Source organism: Bos taurus, chromosome 11 (assembly GCF_002263795.3).
Source record: "Bos taurus isolate L1 Dominette 01449 registration number 42190680 breed Hereford chromosome 11, ARS-UCD2.0, whole genome shotgun sequence".
Lineage (NCBI taxonomy): Eukaryota > Metazoa > Chordata > Mammalia > Artiodactyla > Bovidae > Bos > Bos taurus.
Window position 1 is genome coordinate 36,414,033 of NC_037338.1, and position 18,414 is coordinate 36,432,446.

At 36.5% G+C, this 18,414-nt stretch overlaps 1 protein-coding gene across 5 annotated transcripts in view; it reads right to left on the reverse strand.

The window, feature by feature from the left end:
* The window catches only part of ASB3 (ankyrin repeat and SOCS box containing 3), a 118,362-nt gene that overhangs the window by 12,693 nt on the left and 87,255 nt on the right, over positions 1 to 18,414 (reverse strand). For 4 of the 5 annotated variants that reach the window (NM_001076927.1, XM_059891440.1, XM_059891439.1 and 1 more), the window contains 2 exon segments: positions 4,815 to 4,948; positions 11,416 to 11,673. In NM_001076927.1, the coding sequence (NP_001070395.1) occupies positions 4,815 to 4,948; positions 11,416 to 11,673 (392 nt within the window). 5 annotated transcript variants of the gene reach the window in all.

Consider the following 18,414-nt stretch of genomic DNA (forward strand, 5'->3'; position numbering starts at 1 on the left):
CAAAGCTATGGTTTTTCCAGTAATCCTGTATGGATGTGAGAGTTGGACCATAAAGAAAGCTGAGTGCCAAAGAACAGATGCTTTTGAACGGTGGTGTTGGAGAAGACTCTTGAGAGTCCCTTGGACTGCAAGATCAAACCAGTCAATCCTAAAGGAAATCAGCCTTGAATATTCATTGGAAGGACTGATGCTGAAGCTGAAACTCCAATACTTTGGGCACCTGATGTGAAGAAATGACTCACTGGAAAAGACCCTGATGCTGGGAAAGACTGAAGACAGGAGAAGAAGGGGATGACAGAGGATGAGACGGTTGGATGGCATCACCAACTCAATGGACACGAGTTTGAGCAAGCTCCAGGAGTTGGTGATGGACAGGCAGGCCCGGTGTGCTGCAGTCCATGGGGTCACAAAGAGTCAGGCACGACTGAGGGATGGAACTGACTGACTGATTCCTAAACCTATATCTTGTTTCTGGTTGTTATTCCCTAGTTTTTAACTGTAAATATAACAATCTCACAAGATAAGTTACCACAAATAGTTAGCTTGAAGTACTGACCACAAATGGTTTTTCTTAAAGAGTATATGAACAAGGAGCATTGCTCAAAACTAGCAGTGCTGCTTAAAGTTTCATAGGAAACTTGGTTCAAACTTGGAATATTTGTCAATGTATGGCAAAACCACTACAATATTGTAAAGTAATTAGCCTCCAATTAAAACGAATAAATTTATAAAAAAATAGTAAAAAATAAATAAACGTTTATACTCACTCAGTCTACCATATTTAGGCAGGAGTTCTTATGTGTTTACTGGGTTTCACAATAGAATACTTAGCCTATCAACCTTTATTTTTTCATTTCTCTTTTACCTCTACTTTTAAGATCGACTATTTCTTAGAAATATGCTCTCAGTCTGCAACACAAAGCAGCTGCACTCTAATACTTCTTAGGTAGTCTAATTTTGAATGCATTGCTAACTATAACTTATTTAAAACTGAGAGTAGCGTTACAGTATTTAGAGACAACTGCTCAAAGTACACTCAGGTACCCTCCAGATAGTATAAATCTAGCCCTGGTCAAGTCAGAGCAACAGAGACCTGAGTACCAAGGCCCACTTAAGAAGTCCTTTTATTGAATTATCATGGTAATTCAATATCTTGGTATGACAGCAACAGGCCATAATGGAAACTGGTAACATGAAGAAACCATGGCTACCAAGATGTTTTCTAGGCAACTGTCTAGCACAACATCCAAGAATATCTGTACTTCTGAGCAATGAGTTTGTTTTATGTTATGAACTCTGTAACCTAGAGCAAGAACTGTAGAGCTCAGTCACAGCCAAATTTACAGTGTGTCCACAGACAAGTTTCAGATTACACTGATAAACATTTCCTGACTCCAGGCTTTTCTTTTGCTTCCACTTTGAACTTGTTTTACTGTTTTTTGTGTGATAATCTATACGTATAAACTGTTTTAAATCCTATTGAGAACAAAACAGAAGAACACTGAGAAAAATAAGTCAAGAGTTTCAAGGGGCCCTTACAGGATCCTTTGTAGAATCCAGATCCATGTAATACTCTGGATAGAATTGTTCATATTTGATCATTAAAGGTTCAGGATGAACTAAAGCCAAGTGCTTTTCCCAGAAGCACATAATCACCTAGGCTTGATCTTGGTCAGCTGGCCAGGGGTTTGCATTTTTTTTATTAAGAAGTGTATTGCTATGTACATTTAAAATGATGTTTCTAAGAGATATATACAGGTACATGATCAAAAAATTGCTATTAAAACTGCAACCAGTCAGCAAATTTTACCCAGTATACTTTCCTTTCTAATGCAAAAGAACATGTGAAAACAAATCTGACTAAATGATTAAAAGATGAGCAGCAAGGAACTGACTGTTTCTTTTATTTTTAAACTAGCAGGGCAAGGTGCTATGTTTTTAAGGAGGAAAAGGATGAGGAATGGAGAATTTTGAGCAAGTATAAGGCATCTCCAAGACTTGAAAAGAGCTTAGGAAAAGAATAGAGAAAATCTTTCCCTTGGGAAAGATACTGGTATACCTAAAGGAGCTAGAGAACTGAGATTATTCTAGGGGCTTACCAATAGTAGCAGAGCCACAAGAAGCATCCTTTCCAAAAAAAATCAAAGAAATATTTTGACAAGGTAGCCTTCAATACCATGATAAGTTATTGGAGAAACTGGGGTGAAAGCAAGACTGTCCTATACCTAGAAGGTAATCAAAGAACTGTGTTTATGAGCTCACCACCTTCGGTGTTAAAACTCTGGCCATGCTTTTGCTTAGAAATCCTGTATCTCAAAATCCAAATAAAGGAGGGAAGAGTACAGATGACCAACATACAGAAACTGAATGTCCTGAAAACTAAAGAAAAAAGAGTTGGGTACATGAAGACAGTCTTGAACTACAGAAAGGAAGAGAATCACAATCCCATTTGAAACTCAGGCAAGTGAGTAGACAGGCATATCTTTTCCTTCCAGGCTTACTTAAAATCTATCATCATAACAGCTCCCGTTACCTGCAGAAGATATTCTCAGTGGAATATCTGGAATAACTGAGAATATCTTGGGAAACCAAGAACACAAGCACTTCTTGAGTAGTGTGCAGTAAGAACAGGGTTTTAAAAGTCTTCCTGATATAGGAGTAAAAGACCTTTATAACACTGGGTAACATGAGACTCAAGGTGGATCAGGGTTTCTAAACCTGGTCACTAGCAACATTCAGGTCAGGTATTCTTTGTTGTGGGGGCTGTCCTGTGCACTGTAGGGTATTTAGCAGCATCTCCCTGGTTTCTGTCCCCTAGATGGCAACAGCACCCCTACCAATTGTGGCAATCAAACTATCCCTTGTGGGGAGCAAAAATCACTCCTGTTGAATACCTCTGCAAAGGATGAAACAAATAACAAACAGCTGCCAGGAATAACCCACTCTCTTGGTAAGCAGCACTCTCAAATCACTTCACCTTCTGAATGAGGAAACAGACAGAAGGAACATTAGGATTTGTAGGAAAAATGACAAGTTCAAATTCTGAATATGTCAAAATGTGGGATATCAAGTAGAGATGTCCAAAAGTCAGTTGGATATATGGGACTTGAACCAAAAGAGGTTGCGGCAAGAGAAACAGACTAGACAAGCATTAGCTACATTAATATCTCTGAGAAAGGCTTTTGTAAATCTTCAGCCGAAATAAAATCCTCTTAAGAGATGATGATTATTACCCTAGCAAGCTCTACCTAGTGCCTAATTAAACAAGAAGCCCTTGATGGACTTAGTCTACCACAGGATAATGCATTCATGTACAATTCTTACCTCCATCTGGACAAACCTGCCATATGTTAAAGTCTTCAGAGTAAACTCTCATATATCTTTACTAATTGATGCTGCTGCTACTGCTGTGCTGCCAAGTCACTTCAGTCGTGTCTGACTCTGTGCGACCCCATAGACGGCAGCCCACCAGGCTCCGCCGTCCCTGGGATTCTCCAGGCAAGAACACTGGAGTGGCTTGCCATTTCCTTCTCCAATGCATGAAAGTGAAAAGTGAAAGTAAAGTCGCTCAGTCATGTCCGACTCTTAGCGACCCCGTAAGTAGACTGCAGCCTACCAGGCTCCTCCATCCATGGGATTCTCCAGGCAAGAGTACTGGAGTGGGGTGCCATTCCCACTTGGCATATGCTCCTTCTTTTTTGCCTTTTTGTTCCCAAATAGATATCTGCCCTCTACCACTGCATACATAATTAGCAAGAGCAGATACAATTCTCTCATGCACATGAGCTTTCTAACATTATCATTAAAGAAATTCTATACTGGAAGGTTTAGAGACTCCAAAGAGATTATACTTTTTCTGCAAAAATAAACCTAAGAGTTTGAATATACCTCAGTTCAAGAATATATTTTCCTGAATGTCTGTTTTTGACTGAGAAAATTTACTTAAATGTAATTTTCCAAGAAATTAGAAGATATTTCTACATATGCTAAGTTCACTTGTTAAAAACCTATTCAACATGTTTTATGAAGAGTGACATTTCATGCAAAAATAGTAATGAAGAAATAATTTTCCTAACTTAAGACATAATCTGGTGAACAAAATAGATTAAAATAAATCTACATAAGTAAATAGAAATACTTTGTCTAGGTTATATTTAGTTTAATTTGGTTCCCTTGTGTATAATCTTCTATTGCGTCCTCTTTCTTTTTTAACTAGCTTAAAAGCTTTTTTTTTTTAAGTGAGAGTAAGTTGATAATTTGTTTTAAAATAGTCATTTAAAATATCAATCAATTCACAAAATTTCTACCCAGCTCACCTGCATAGTTATATCTTACCAACACACTGGCATACATTCAGTAAGAAAAGTTAACAATAAACAATGGTGATACTTCCTTTTAGAGACAATAAAATATTAAAGAGAGCACACACATCAACACACACTCCAAAGAGGAAAATTACATTTAGCATTTTTCTGACCACAAACTAAATATTGACCAACAAAATTTTTAGGATTCACTTTTGCTTGCATAACCCTACTAAAAACAAAAGGGTATCATTAAAATATCACTAAATACCTGTTATTCTTTACACGCTCCTTAGGCTAAACTTATAAAATCAGATATGATTTATGTTTAAGGAAATTACTATGATCTCCCTCACAGTCCCATCATCCTCTCCCCACATAAAGAAAATGCAAATAATGCCCAATTTAATTATGTTCTCCAGTGGGTCTTATCACTTAAAATTACAACACAGCTAGTGAAGACAGAGAAAAAAAAGTAGTGACATATATTTAAAAATTGTACTTTCTTACCAATATGTTGCTGTAGAGCCCAAGAGGAGTTTGAGGCACGAGCAGAGAGCATCTTTTCAACAGCTGGAGGAAGTCTCCTCCAATTAGTAAACTCCAAAGTGAAGATAAGAATGTCATCACTGACTGAGTCAATCCTACATTGGCAAGATATTAATACACATTTAGATACAAAATTCACCAAAGGTTCACTGTGAAAACAAATACCATATACCAATTCTTACAACATCCTGATGTGGAGGCAGACAGACAACCGCAGCAAAGAAAATATTAATGAAACAAAAGGCAAGTTCAGTGGATATGGAAAAATCATCAAATCAGGTTCCTACACGAAACTCAAGTGACTGTGCATGTAGTTGTCTGAAAGATGACAAAAGGAGTTTCTACTCTGCTGCTGCTGCTGCTAAGTCGCTTCAGTCGTGTCTGACTCTGTGCGACCCCACAGACGGCAGCCCACCAGGCTTCCCCGTCCCTGGGATTCTCCAGGCAAGAACACTGGAGTGGGTTGCCATTTCCTTCTCCGATGCATGAAAGTGAAAAGTGAATGTGAAGTCGCTCACTCTAGCAGAGATAGGATGCCTTGCCATTCCCCAGCAGCAGTGGTGAGAAAAGACAGATTTAGTGTCACTGTCATTAGTGGATATGCCATTATTTCCTCCCAAGTGGACCATCTTGCGAAATCTAGATTGGTCATCCTTACAGACACTTAACAGTGAAAGGATAAAGCCTAAACACCCAAAAGTGAAAGTCACTCAGTCATGTCTGACTCTTTGTGACCCCATGGACTATACAGTCCTTGGAATTCTCCAGGCCAGAATACTGGAGTGGGTAGCCTCTCCCTTCTCCAGGGGATCGTTCCAACCCAGGTATTGAACCCAGGTCTTCTGCATTGCAGGCGGATTCTTTACCAGCTGAGTCACAAGGAAAGCCCAAGAATATGGCAGTGGGTAACCTATCCCTTCTCCAGTGGATCTTCCTGACTCAGGAATCAAACCGGGGTCTCCTGCATTGCAGGCAGATTCTTTACCAACTGAGCTATTAGGGAAGCCAAAGCTGTCCCTAAACTGGTGTATGGGAGAGACAGCCTATTTCTGACCAACCCTCAGAGATTTACTACAACGGTTCTAATAAAAAGAAACAAACTGAGTAATACTCTAAACTTGTCATCTCAAAGACAACTTACTTTATGTAATTCAGGGTCCAAAGTTCCCTGAAATGACTGATTAGAGTATGAAAATTATTTCCCAAGAACCTTCCCCATTATAGATATGACTCTAGAGGATTACCAGAACAAGTTTTGTCTTTAAGGACTGAAAGAAGTGAAGACAAACAGTTCTACTTCTCTTTTTTCAAAATAATGTCAGATTTCCTACCAATCCACCCAAAAGAGACTTCCCAAATTTTGTAAGTACTTGAATCCTAATGGAAAGGCAAATGACCTAAGAAAAGTTCTGATTTCTAACAACACTTCTACTACTTACAAACATGTTGCCTAAATTCTTTAAGCCCTAGATACTGGTCTCTAAAATGAGAATAACACTTACCTTGTGTATTTCAGGAGACTGTTCATAAAAATAGCTGAACAGACTTTTAAAACTATAAAATACTATATAAATATTTCATATTACTAGAACCTGCTTGGAATTTTCAGTATTATATTCTCAGTGGGCCTTATAACATTGTATACATGAAATTTAGTCAAAGCGTAAAGACAACTTAAATTCTAACAAGATTACTCATCTTGTACTCAATTAGATACTCCCCTAACATCACACTGTTTGAAGAAAAATAAAATCATTAGGGTCTCTGGTGACTACTTCAAAACCAGAAATTCTTTTCAAGGTCACTTTTTTGGAGACATTACTGAGCAAGGACAAAAGAAAGGGCAAAAAAAAAAAAACAACTGAGTAATACTCTAAACTTGTCATCTCAAAGACAACTTACTTTATGTAATTCAGGGTCCAAAGTATCCCTGAAATGACTGATTAGAGTATGAAAATTATTTCTCAAATTTTTAATTCTCTAACATGCAAACTCAGATCATATCAGATCAGTTGCTCAGTCATGTCCAACTCTTTGCAACCCCATGAATCGCAGCACGCCAGGCCTCCCTGTCCATCACCAACTCCCGGAGTTCACTCAGACTCACGTCCATTGAGTCAGTGATGCCATCCAGCCATCTCATCCTCTGTCGTCCCCTTCTCCTCTTGCCCTCAATCCCTCCCAGCATCAGAGTCTTTCCCAATGAATCACCTCTTCCCATGAGGTGGCCAAAGTACTGGAGTTTTAGCTTTAGCATCATTCCTTCCAAAGAAATCCCAGTAGCAAACACCCTCTTCCAACAATACAAGAGAAGACTCTACACACAGACATCACCAGATGGTCAACACCGAAATCAGATTGATTATATTCTTTGCAGCCAAAACTTGAGAAGCTCTATACAGTCAGCAAAAATAAGACCAGGAGCTGACTGTGGCTCAGATCATGAACTCCTTATTGCCAAATTCAGACTTAAATTGAAGAAAGTAGGGAAAACCACTAGACCATTCAGGTATGACCTAAATCAAGTCCCTTATGATTATACAGTGGAAGTGAGAAATAGATTTAAGGGCCTAGATCTGATAGATAGAGTGCCTGATGAACTATGGAATGAGGTTCGTGACACTGCACAGGAGACAGGGATCAAGACCATCCCCATGGAAAAGAAATGCAAAAAAAAAAAAAAAGCGAACTCATATAAGGAAAAACAAACTACAGCACAAACACTCTGGGAAACATTTTACTTCTCAAGAAGTTCTCAGTGAAGTCACAATTTATCAGAAAATACTGAGAATACATGAAATGATAAAATATATTCAAAGGCAAACAATCTCCTTCACTTTCTAGGAACCGACACCAAAGGTTTCTCAGTTCTGGTTCCTTATTTCTTTTTTAATGGTTTCATTTTTCTACCTTAATGTGGTTTAAGTCTCACTGTGATCAAACACAAAGTCATTTTTATGCAGTTATCTAAAAACACACACAATAAATCTGTTTACACAGCTTTAGTTAATACAATGTTGAGTATTTTACCAATGCTGACAGTGCCACTAAAAATGTATTGTTACTGTACTACATTGACCACTACATTGTATAAAGCAGTTGTACAATCATAAATGATTGACAGTTAATCAACTAAATGCACAGATGACATTCACTTTCTATTATTTGTCTATTGCACTGATGGTGCGAGGGAAACCTAGTCTTGCATTAAAATATTTCAACTCTGCAGCTTATATTGTGACAGGCAATTATTTAGTCAGATACATTTTTAAAGACTATTTAAGACAAGCAATATCTAGGAAAGACATTTGTAATTGACATGACAAAGATTAAGCAACAGACTTACATGTGATATAAATAAAATACAACCAAAATCCACTTTAACAGCATATTGGAATTTTTATGGGATAATTTTTTAAAACAGTTCTTTGAATGTAAACTGATCAAAGAAAGCAAAACATTCATCACATTCAGCATAAACACTGGCTTTATCCATTCAATAAAAGATAAGCGAACAAAAATTTAACCATGTTATGCATTTTTACTGCTAAAGTGAAATTTTCTATTGTGTTTTTTCTAATAAAGTAACTAAAGTTATTCCTTCAGAGTAAAATACACACAATTTTTGTTCTCAATTCAAATAGCTGAAAGTTTTACAATTTACTAAAAATAATCTGTAGTTTACTGTTTATTAACTTTTTTCTATCCAAACACATCCAATAAACAAAGCACAAATCCAGTGGCTTATTACCACAAAAAATTCTCAAATAGGCACGTTTTCACATGAGGGGCAGGGAACCCCATAGAAGAACTAGGGATAGAAGACTATTTTAGGAGCCTTTTAGGAGGATAAAGCTAAATAATTCCCTTTTCTTCCAACAGTCTATGTAGTTGTCCGAGGAGGAAAAGAAAAGAGGATACATTTAATTTTTTCCTTATATAGGTTATTCTTAATTTAGGAATAGGAAAGAGAAAAGTTGGCCCAGACTCCTCCAGTTTAGGCAACAGATTAAAGTACCCTTGTCACTCAGATGGTAAAGACTCTGTCTGCAATGCAAGCGACCCGGGAGCGATCCCTGGGTTGGGAAGATCCCCTGGAGAAGGGAATGGATACCCACTCCAGTATTCTTGCCTGCAGAATTTCATGGACACAGGAGCCTGCTGAGCTACAGTCCTTGGGGTTGCAAACAGTCAGACACAACAGTCAGCCACAACTAACAAGGTACCTGAAATTAAGTGACAAAACTACCACAATCCTGGGGATACACAGGACTAAGGCAGAATAGAATAGGGGCTACAAAGACAGACTTGAGCTATACTACTGGACAGCCTGGGTCCAAATCTTAAGCTCTAGCACTAAATAGCTGTGTGAACTTTGGCAAGTATGTCGAACACTCTGTGCTTCAATTTCCTTCTCCATAAATTAATGATAATAGTGTCTACTATATTTTATATTAAATGAGTTAATAGTAAAGAATCAATCATAGTTGCTACTGTATATCAGGCAATATTTTAAGTGTTGGTTAAAGAAATAAACAAACTAAAAACCAGAATGGAGCATGAAGGCTGAAAGTAATAGGAAGTAAGATGGAGCCAAGTAAGTGGCTTCAGTAGTAAAACACAAGGAGTGGGTTGAGAAAAATGCGGGTGCCTCAGGAGTAAGAACAAAATAGAGTGACAGAGGAAAGGGAACACCCTGCCAGGACTGCCCACGGTATCTCTATGAGCTGGATTTACAGAAGCATTTTGGGGAGGGAATGGTGAGGGGCAACTGCTACTAGTTGTCAGAAGCCCAGACACAACAACAAAATCCACTAAGTAAAAAGTTAAAGGTACTTAAAGAGCTCTGTTAATAGCTAGATACAGCATTCAGTAGTGAGTATTCATATCTCAGCAGTGAGTGGATGTGTGCACGCACATGTGCACATGTAAAGGGGGTTTGTTAGGACAAGTAAACATATACAAATAACTTTTAAAAATTATATTTCTCAATTGTCAATAATTTTATATCTCAGGTATCAAAAAATACTATGAATTTTTGTGAAAATTTATTGAAATGGTATACAGAGAGTTACAACAATGAGTACTTGACAGATAATGATGTATTAATCAATCAACTGCTGGAAAAAGAAGTAAATACAATCAGGGACTCAAACCATTGCAAATTATAAACAAAAAGTAAAGTGGAGATTAGAACATGTATCTAAATTTTGCTTTACTTCTATATTCCTCAAACCACCTATCAGATAGCAGTTTTTCCTCACAAGCCACCAAACTGAAACATTCAGTATCAGAAAGACATGACAGTCCTAAACCTAAAATTTTAAATCTCTGCTTAGAGAAAATTGTTGAATTCTATATTATGGTAGACATAATAAAAAGGTGATATACTGGGATCCTGCCAAATAAAGATCTTTTCTTTACAATATAGATGGAGAGGCCACCAGGTAGAAGATGGAGTCACAGAAATGCAAATTAAATTTACAAGTAGGAAGCACCAGTGTTGCCTGCAGGAATCCCAGAGAGGACCTCTTTGAAAAGCAAAATTTAAATAACAAGATATCAAAGCACTCTTCTGCTGAAATCCAAAATTTCAGTACTTGCCCAAACATTATTTTAGTAAATGGTAATTCTAAAGCACAAAAATGAAATCTTCCAAATATTTCATTGAAATTTTATAAAACACCCCATGTTCTCTATATTCCTATAGATTTTTATTCTATTTTCTCACTTGACTCAAATTATCAGGCCAAAAGATTTCTCTCACTGCTACAATTATCAATAATTTCTCAGTTCATCTAGACACGTAACTCCTGCAAAGGCTTATAGAACAGCTTTTATTCTCTTGCCCTAGAAAAATTATGACTCAACTTTCATATAATCACTCATAGGCACTGCCCTTCTGGGAAACCACTTGAGGTAAACAGTTGTATCCTCAGCTGCTTCAGAAATCAGTATTTATTGAGAGAGACTAAGTTCAAACAGACAAGACGGAGTGTTCAATCTAGTTGACTAAGGGATGCTAGAAATCACCAAAGCTGCTACAACCATTCTGTTGCAGCATTTTAAAAGCAGCATGAGGGATGGCCCAATTAGAAGAAACAGCCCTCTTGAGAGGATTCACTGGCACCCACTCCTTCCTGTTCTCTTCTAACCACCTCTGACCTTTTTCTAGGATTCTATCCTTACATTCAGGGCTTCCCAGTGGCTCAGTGGTAAAGAATTTGCCTGCCAAGCAGGAGATGCAGGTTCAATCCCTGAGTTGGGAAGATCCCCTGGTGAAGGAAATGGCAACCCATTCCAGTATTCTTGCCTGAAAAATCCCAAGAACAGTGGGGCCTGGTGGGCTACAGTCCATGGGGTCACAAAAGAGTCAGACACGACTTAGCAATAAACAACAATCCTTACATTCAATCTCACTATTAGCAGGTCCCCAATTCTTTCATCCCAACACAGCCATCACAATCAAAACACACACAGTAACAACTTCTTCCCAACACAGAGATTTCAAGAAATTGGGGGAAATGAAAAGAGTAAAGTCCACAGTAGTAGGATTTCTTACCAGGAACTGCACAGTAGATTCAGTGGGTCAAATCCAGCAAGCAGCAGAGATGGCAACCATTCTTTATATTTTGTCTGTGCTTTAATTGCGTGGTTTATAAATTCAGATATATGGTCCCATGGTGTCGATGGGCAACATTTCTTCAAAAAGTAGCGAAATACTGAAAACCTCTCATACTTCAGGCAGTATGCCAAATGAAGTTCATTTAGCTGAGCTCCATATTTCAAAAGAATATTTACAATTCCAAAGAAGTCACAGCTCCATCAGTAAAAAGAAAGGAAGGTAGGGGAAGGGGGAGAAGGGTAAGGGAAGAGAAGATTTTCACATTAAAAAAAATTCTTACAAATAGTTAATAGTAGTTATGACTGGAAAATAAGAATAGCAGATGCTAAAGAGGGAGGGGACATATGTATACCTATGGCTAATCCATGTTGATGTATAGCAGAAATCAACACAACATTGTAATTAGATGTACAGCAGGAACCAACACAATATTGTGATTATCCTTCAATTAAAAATAATTTAAGAAAAGAATGGCCGATGTGATAGTGGATGGTTTTACCTGTCCAGTGGATTGAGACTCAGTTCAGTTCAGTTCAGTTGCTCAGTCGTGTCCGACTCTTTGCGACCCCCTAAATTGCAGCACGCCAGGCCTCCCTGTCCATCACCAACTCCCAGAGTTCACTCAGACTCACGTCCATTGAGTCAGTGATACCATCCAGCCATCTCATCCTCTATCGTCCCCTTCTCTTCCTGCCCCCAATCCCTCCCAGCATCAGAGTCTTTTCCAATGAATCAACTCTTCTCATCAGGTGGCCAAAGTACTGGAGTTTCAGCTTCAGCATCATTCCTTCCAAAGAAATCCCAGGGCTGATCTCCTTCAGAATGGACTGGTTGGATCTCCTTGCAGTCCAAGGGACTCTCAAGAGTCTTCTCCAACACCACAGTTCAAAAGCATCAATTCTTCGGTGCTCGGCCTTCTTCACAGTCCAACTCTCACATCCATACATGACCACAGGAAAAACCATAGCCTTGACTAGATGGACCTTTGTTGCAAAGTAATGTCTCTGCTTTTGAATATGCTATCTAGGTTGGTCATAACTTTCCTTCCAAGGAGTAAGCGTCTTTTAATTTACACCACATTGCATGGTTTTTAATTTTCAACTATGAACAAGTCATGCCCTTAGAATTTAAAATACTTACCTTAAATAAAATTATCACTGACAAGTAAAACTCTTTTCAAATTGTGATTTTTTATGCACAATTATCTATACTACAAAATACTGCTAAACAAAGTTAATAAACAATATGATCAGTCAAAAAAGACAGGATCAATTTCCCTCTTTCTTTTAAATTTCTAGTGGTAGAAAGCAATCAAATAGAAAGCCTTTTTTATGAGAAAAAACTTAAAGCTTAACATTTTTTAAAATTAATCTTTATCAAGTGTTTTACTGAATGAAAGTGTATTATTTTATACCTGCTGAATTGGTTACCCGTTTTAAAAATTATCATCCAGCTAAGTTGTGCTTAAAATGACTAAAAGTAAGTTTAACTCTTTTATGAGAGAGCTAATTGGCAAAAGGTGTCAAAAGAGGTATTATAGCAAAGTTATAAAGAGCACAAACTGGAGGCAGACTGCTCAGCCACTTACTAGCTGTGTGACTTTGAGCAAGTTACTTAACCATCCTGGCACACAGAATTAGCATTATATAAGTATTTGTAAAACAAAATGATATGCAAAGTAAAATACCACAAATTTAAATATAATAAACATAAATCCTGGGAATTTACCTGAGACAAAAATAAATTATATGTTATTTGCACATACATATTAACCACAGTATTGTCTATAACAGATTTTTTAAATAAACTAACTGTTTAACAGAGGAAGAGATATGTTCAAAATATGACATAGTCATTAAAAGCCAAAATTATGATGGTCATGTGATCACATTTAAAAAACTGTTTATGATATAACTTTAACAAAGTTCAATAAACACATACATTCACTACGCAGACAACTGTGAAAGAAAATATCCAAGAATAAAATAAGTCTCCCTCTGAAATTGGCATTAATGCTATTTTAAATAACAAGAAATAAAAAAAAAATACTTCATTATTCATAGTATTAAAGAATCTAAATAATTAAGAATCATAAAAAGAATATAAAAAACAAATATAAAACATTTAAACCATTGTCACATGAGACCAACTACTTCTGAGAACTTGAGTCCAAGGTTTCAAAGCAGTTAAACATCATATACATAAATATCACTTACGTAAATTTTTGTAAATCTGTTTTATTTGCTCTCCAATTTGTGCTTCTTTTCTTCAGTTAAAAGATTAAATACTAATTCTCTTTATTATCAATAATATACATAACAATTAGAAAAGAAAAAGCTATAATTCTAAAATTTTCTTTACAAAAATTAATTAACTTTGTTGTCTGTCTAGTATATACTGATATTTGTTCCAGTGATATATACTTATCACTGTTCTTGAAAAGAGCCCTGTATATACTTTTTTTCTTATGGCTATTTTCAGATACAGGAAAGCTAAAAGAATTTATTGCCAACAGTCCTGCACTACAAGAAATGCTAAAGGATACACTTTTTTTTTTGTATTGGGGTTTAGCCGATTAACAAACAATGCTGTGACAGTTTCAGGTAACAGTGTAGGGACTCAACCACACATATGTATCTGTATCCACTCTTACAGGATATACGTCTGACTGATGGTTTTAAACAGTTATAAGCGATTTCTTTCAACCACTCTGACCTCATTTAACTAGGCTCTCATTATTCTGCCTGCAGTTATTACTTGCTGATTCCACTACAAAACAGATGAGCAACACATGACATGGACTGTTGGACACATTCCAACAAACATACAGCAAAGTGGGAAAAGCTCGAGACACTGCCTCATTAAAATGTGATACACAATTCTCAAGAACACTTAATTTTCAAGGCATATATGTTTACATGTGCACTTCAGAAACTAGCTGAACTCTTCCCTCAAGCAACGTGAAAGTATCAATGGCCTAACTACAGGTGCTTTACCTCTCAGAGGGGACGACGCATTTTTGCAAATACAAAGGTAAATGAGAGCCCTAAATGCACCCTGTTATACTAAGTGCCACAGATAGCTAGAGAATCTATTTTGTTTAGGAAAAAAACTATAAAACCAAGAGGCTTTCCCATTCAAGTTTCAAATATAGCATCTCGCCATGTGACTCATGCTAAGAAAAATTTAAGGACAAGGCCATTGATAAACCAACCATCCATCTCTAAATGTTAGAGGAACATGTGCACATATAACTCTCCATAATAACAACCTTTATCTGTTCTACACTAGGCAACTACGATAAATGTGTTACATGGAAGATTTGCCTTAATATTCACAATAACCCTAAAAAGTAACTTTTATTACCACCTCCACTCTAGATGCAAAAACGGAAGCTTAATCACAAAACTAGTAATTTGTAAAACTGGGATAATAATAGCAAATCAAAATCCAACAGTGAATATGATATCACAAATATCTCTCCTACATTATAAAAACAAAACATCTCAGGAAACAGTCAAATTGGGAATTATTTTAAGGCCAGACCTGTTTCCTGAAGTATGTTCCATGGAACACTAGTCCCTGAAAATGATCTATATTAAAAAAGCCTCCATAATTAAAATATTTGTGAGGCCCTTTATAGTATACACTAGTCCATATAAGAGAGAAATACGGGATGAATTTAATTTTAAACAGCATGCTAGTTACATTTTTTAAATATATGCTCAAGTATTTTTCTTCAAACTCTGGATACACTTCAGAGGAAGTACCTTTAGAATTAAAGCAATGGATCCAATCATTAATCAGAAAAAAGCATAATAAAGAGGATATAAAATGCCCCAAAAGTCTGTAAACACAGGAACAATAGTATATTTATTGTAAAGTTCATCCTATGTTTCCAAATTTTTCAAACTTTGGTAGACTCACCCCTCCTTAGGAATTCATAAAACACACCACCATAAGAAAAATTCTTAGAAGCCCTTCAGGAAACAAATCTAATTACCACTGCTTAACCCTGTGTTTTCCAAACTTAATTAACTAAAGAACCCATTTTATCCTATGTATTATCTATTAACAATGTATAGAAAGAGTATTCTACAAAACACAGTTCTAACTCCTTCCAGTTATCACACTGCCTTGTATTAGAAGGAGTAAGAGCACACTCCTAAAAGGCTTTTATAAACTACCTACTGCTACATTATAAACCCTTTCTCAACAGAACTACCATTTACATGGTCAATAATAAACACAAAATAAAACTGGAGGATCATAAAACTTTTTCAGCATGCCCTGAGCTTCTGTTACATTACACATCTCAAATATACATAACAAGCTCCAGCAACTCAAGTAACTTCAGTGCTCTACAATGCCCTTGATTATTACATGTCAATTAGCAAGATAAAGGCTTAGATATAACTTTGGTTAAAATATAAATTACATGGGAATATGTATGTGTTTCTCTTAACATTTAATACAAATTCTCTTTCAAGCCCTGATGGTGAATAAGAAAAACTCTTCAAGTCCTAGAGTAGTCCTTATTTAACACAAATATCAAGAACTACTTATGACACATTAAGAGATTTCATATTATTTAACAGTGAAAACTATAATACACAGAGAAAGAGAAGTTTAAAAACCACAAAAGCAATGTCTAAACCTTACTTGGAGGCTTGTACATTTTCCATCATACTGCCCTTTTAAGTTCAAAACTGTGCACAGAAACAGGCTCAGATAAAAAAGAAGCACAGTAAAAGGAAATTCAACATGTTAATAAGGTTTCTTTTAAACAAATGGAAATGGACAAATATCTTAATAACTCAACAAAACCTACAACCGACTTTTTAGCTGAATTATTAAAAGGCCATATAGTAAGTTTTACTGAATGGCTTTTAACCATCAGCTGAAAATAAAGACATTACGTTGTGTCAGATGTATCCATGTGTGATATAATGATAAGAATGGACACAATTATTTTTATAAAATTAGCAGGATAACCATGATCAGTAATGATTAGAAAGACAGACGTAATCAGGTCAGTTAAGCCCGGAGCCCTTTCTACAGCCACATATAAAAGGCATTAATATTTGTTTAAATTTCCCGTAATTTCTCAACTTCCCATCTCTTTCACCCATTCCAGTTAAAGAAGTCATTTTCTTATATTTTCTCATTTGAGTTGAATTACTCAGCTATGCCCCTGAAAGACTGGCTTCATGTCACTGAAGCTGTTAACTTGTTAGCCCCAAAGGACAAAGAATTCTTTTGTACAGTAGTGGAGGAGACAAGATAACTTTCCATCATGCTTTGGAGTATGAGAAGAGCTAAAGGTCACTGCTTCAAATAGAAGCCTATTCTCTCCAAGGGATACTCAGTAAAAATCTTTCAGAATGCTAATCCTGAGCTAAAAAGTTAAATTGGCTGAATAAAACAAAAAAGAAAGGAAAACTCAAAACCCAGAGCCATTATTTATTATCTTCATCACTTTTTGATATTAATTATACTGTTTGTAAAAGCAGGTAACTTTACCATAACGTAAGAGGCCAACAGTGCAAAGAGTATAAGAAATGTTAAATTTCTAGATCTCAGGAGAAATGCCAGAAAACATACAAATAAGAAAACAAAAGTTTTGGAAACTATAAGCAAGGTGAAAAGGCAGCCTTCAGAATGGGAGAAAGTAATAGCAAAGGAAACAACTGACAAAGAATTACTCTCCAAAATATGCACGCAGTTCATACAACTCAATACCAGAAAAATGAACAAACCAATCAAAAAGTGAGCCAAAGAACTAAACTAACATTTCTCCAAAGAAGACATACAAGTGGCTAATTAACCATGAAAAGATGCTCAACATCACTCATTTATCAGAGAAATGCAAATCAAAACCACAATGAGGTACCATCTCACACTGGTCAGAATGGCTGCCATCAAAAAGTTTACAAACAATAAATGCTGGAGAGGGTGTGGAGAAAACACTGTTGGTGGGAATGCAAACTGATACAACCACTATGGAGAACAGTGTGGAGATTCCTTAAAAAACTGGAAATACAACTGCCATATGACCCAACAATCCACTTCTGGACATACACACTGAGGAAAGCAGAATTGAAAGAGACAGGTACCCCAATGTTCACTGTAGCACTGTTTACAATAGCTAAGACATGGAATCAACCTAGATGTCCATCGGCAGAAAAACAGGTAAGGTACATAAACACAATGGAGTTTTACTCAGCTAAGAAAAAGAACACATTTGAGTCAGTTCTAATGAAGTGGGTAAAATTGGAGCCTATTACACAGAGTGAAATGAATCAGAAAGAGAAACACCAATACAGTATATTAACACATATATATGGAATTTAGGAAGACATTAATGACAATCCTATATGCAAGGCAGCAAAAGAGAGAGACAGAGATGTAAAGAATAAACTTTTGGACTGTGTGGAAGAAAGTGAGGGTGGGATGATTTGAGAGAATAGCATCGAAACATGTATATTACCATATATAAAATAGATGACTAGTGCAAGTTCAATACATGAAGCAGGGTACCCCAAACTGGTGCTCTGGGACGATCCAGAGGGATGGGGTGGGGAGGGAGGTGGGAGGGAGGTTCAGGATGGGGGGATACATGTGCATTCATGGTTGATTCATGTCGATGTATGGCAAAAACCACCACAATATTGTAAAGTAATTATCCTCCAATTAAAATAAACTAACTTAAAAAAAAACTTTTTGATTCATTAATAACTAAAGTCAGATAAGCGTTGATTAAATCTTTTATACAATGATCTTATACCAAACCAACATTACTATAATAACACACTGTTACTATAAAATTTCAAAACTCATACCACAGGCTTCCCTGATGGATCAGTGGTAAAGAAATCTGCCTGCCAATGCAGATGTGGGTTCAATCCCTGGTCCACGAAGATCTCACATACCATG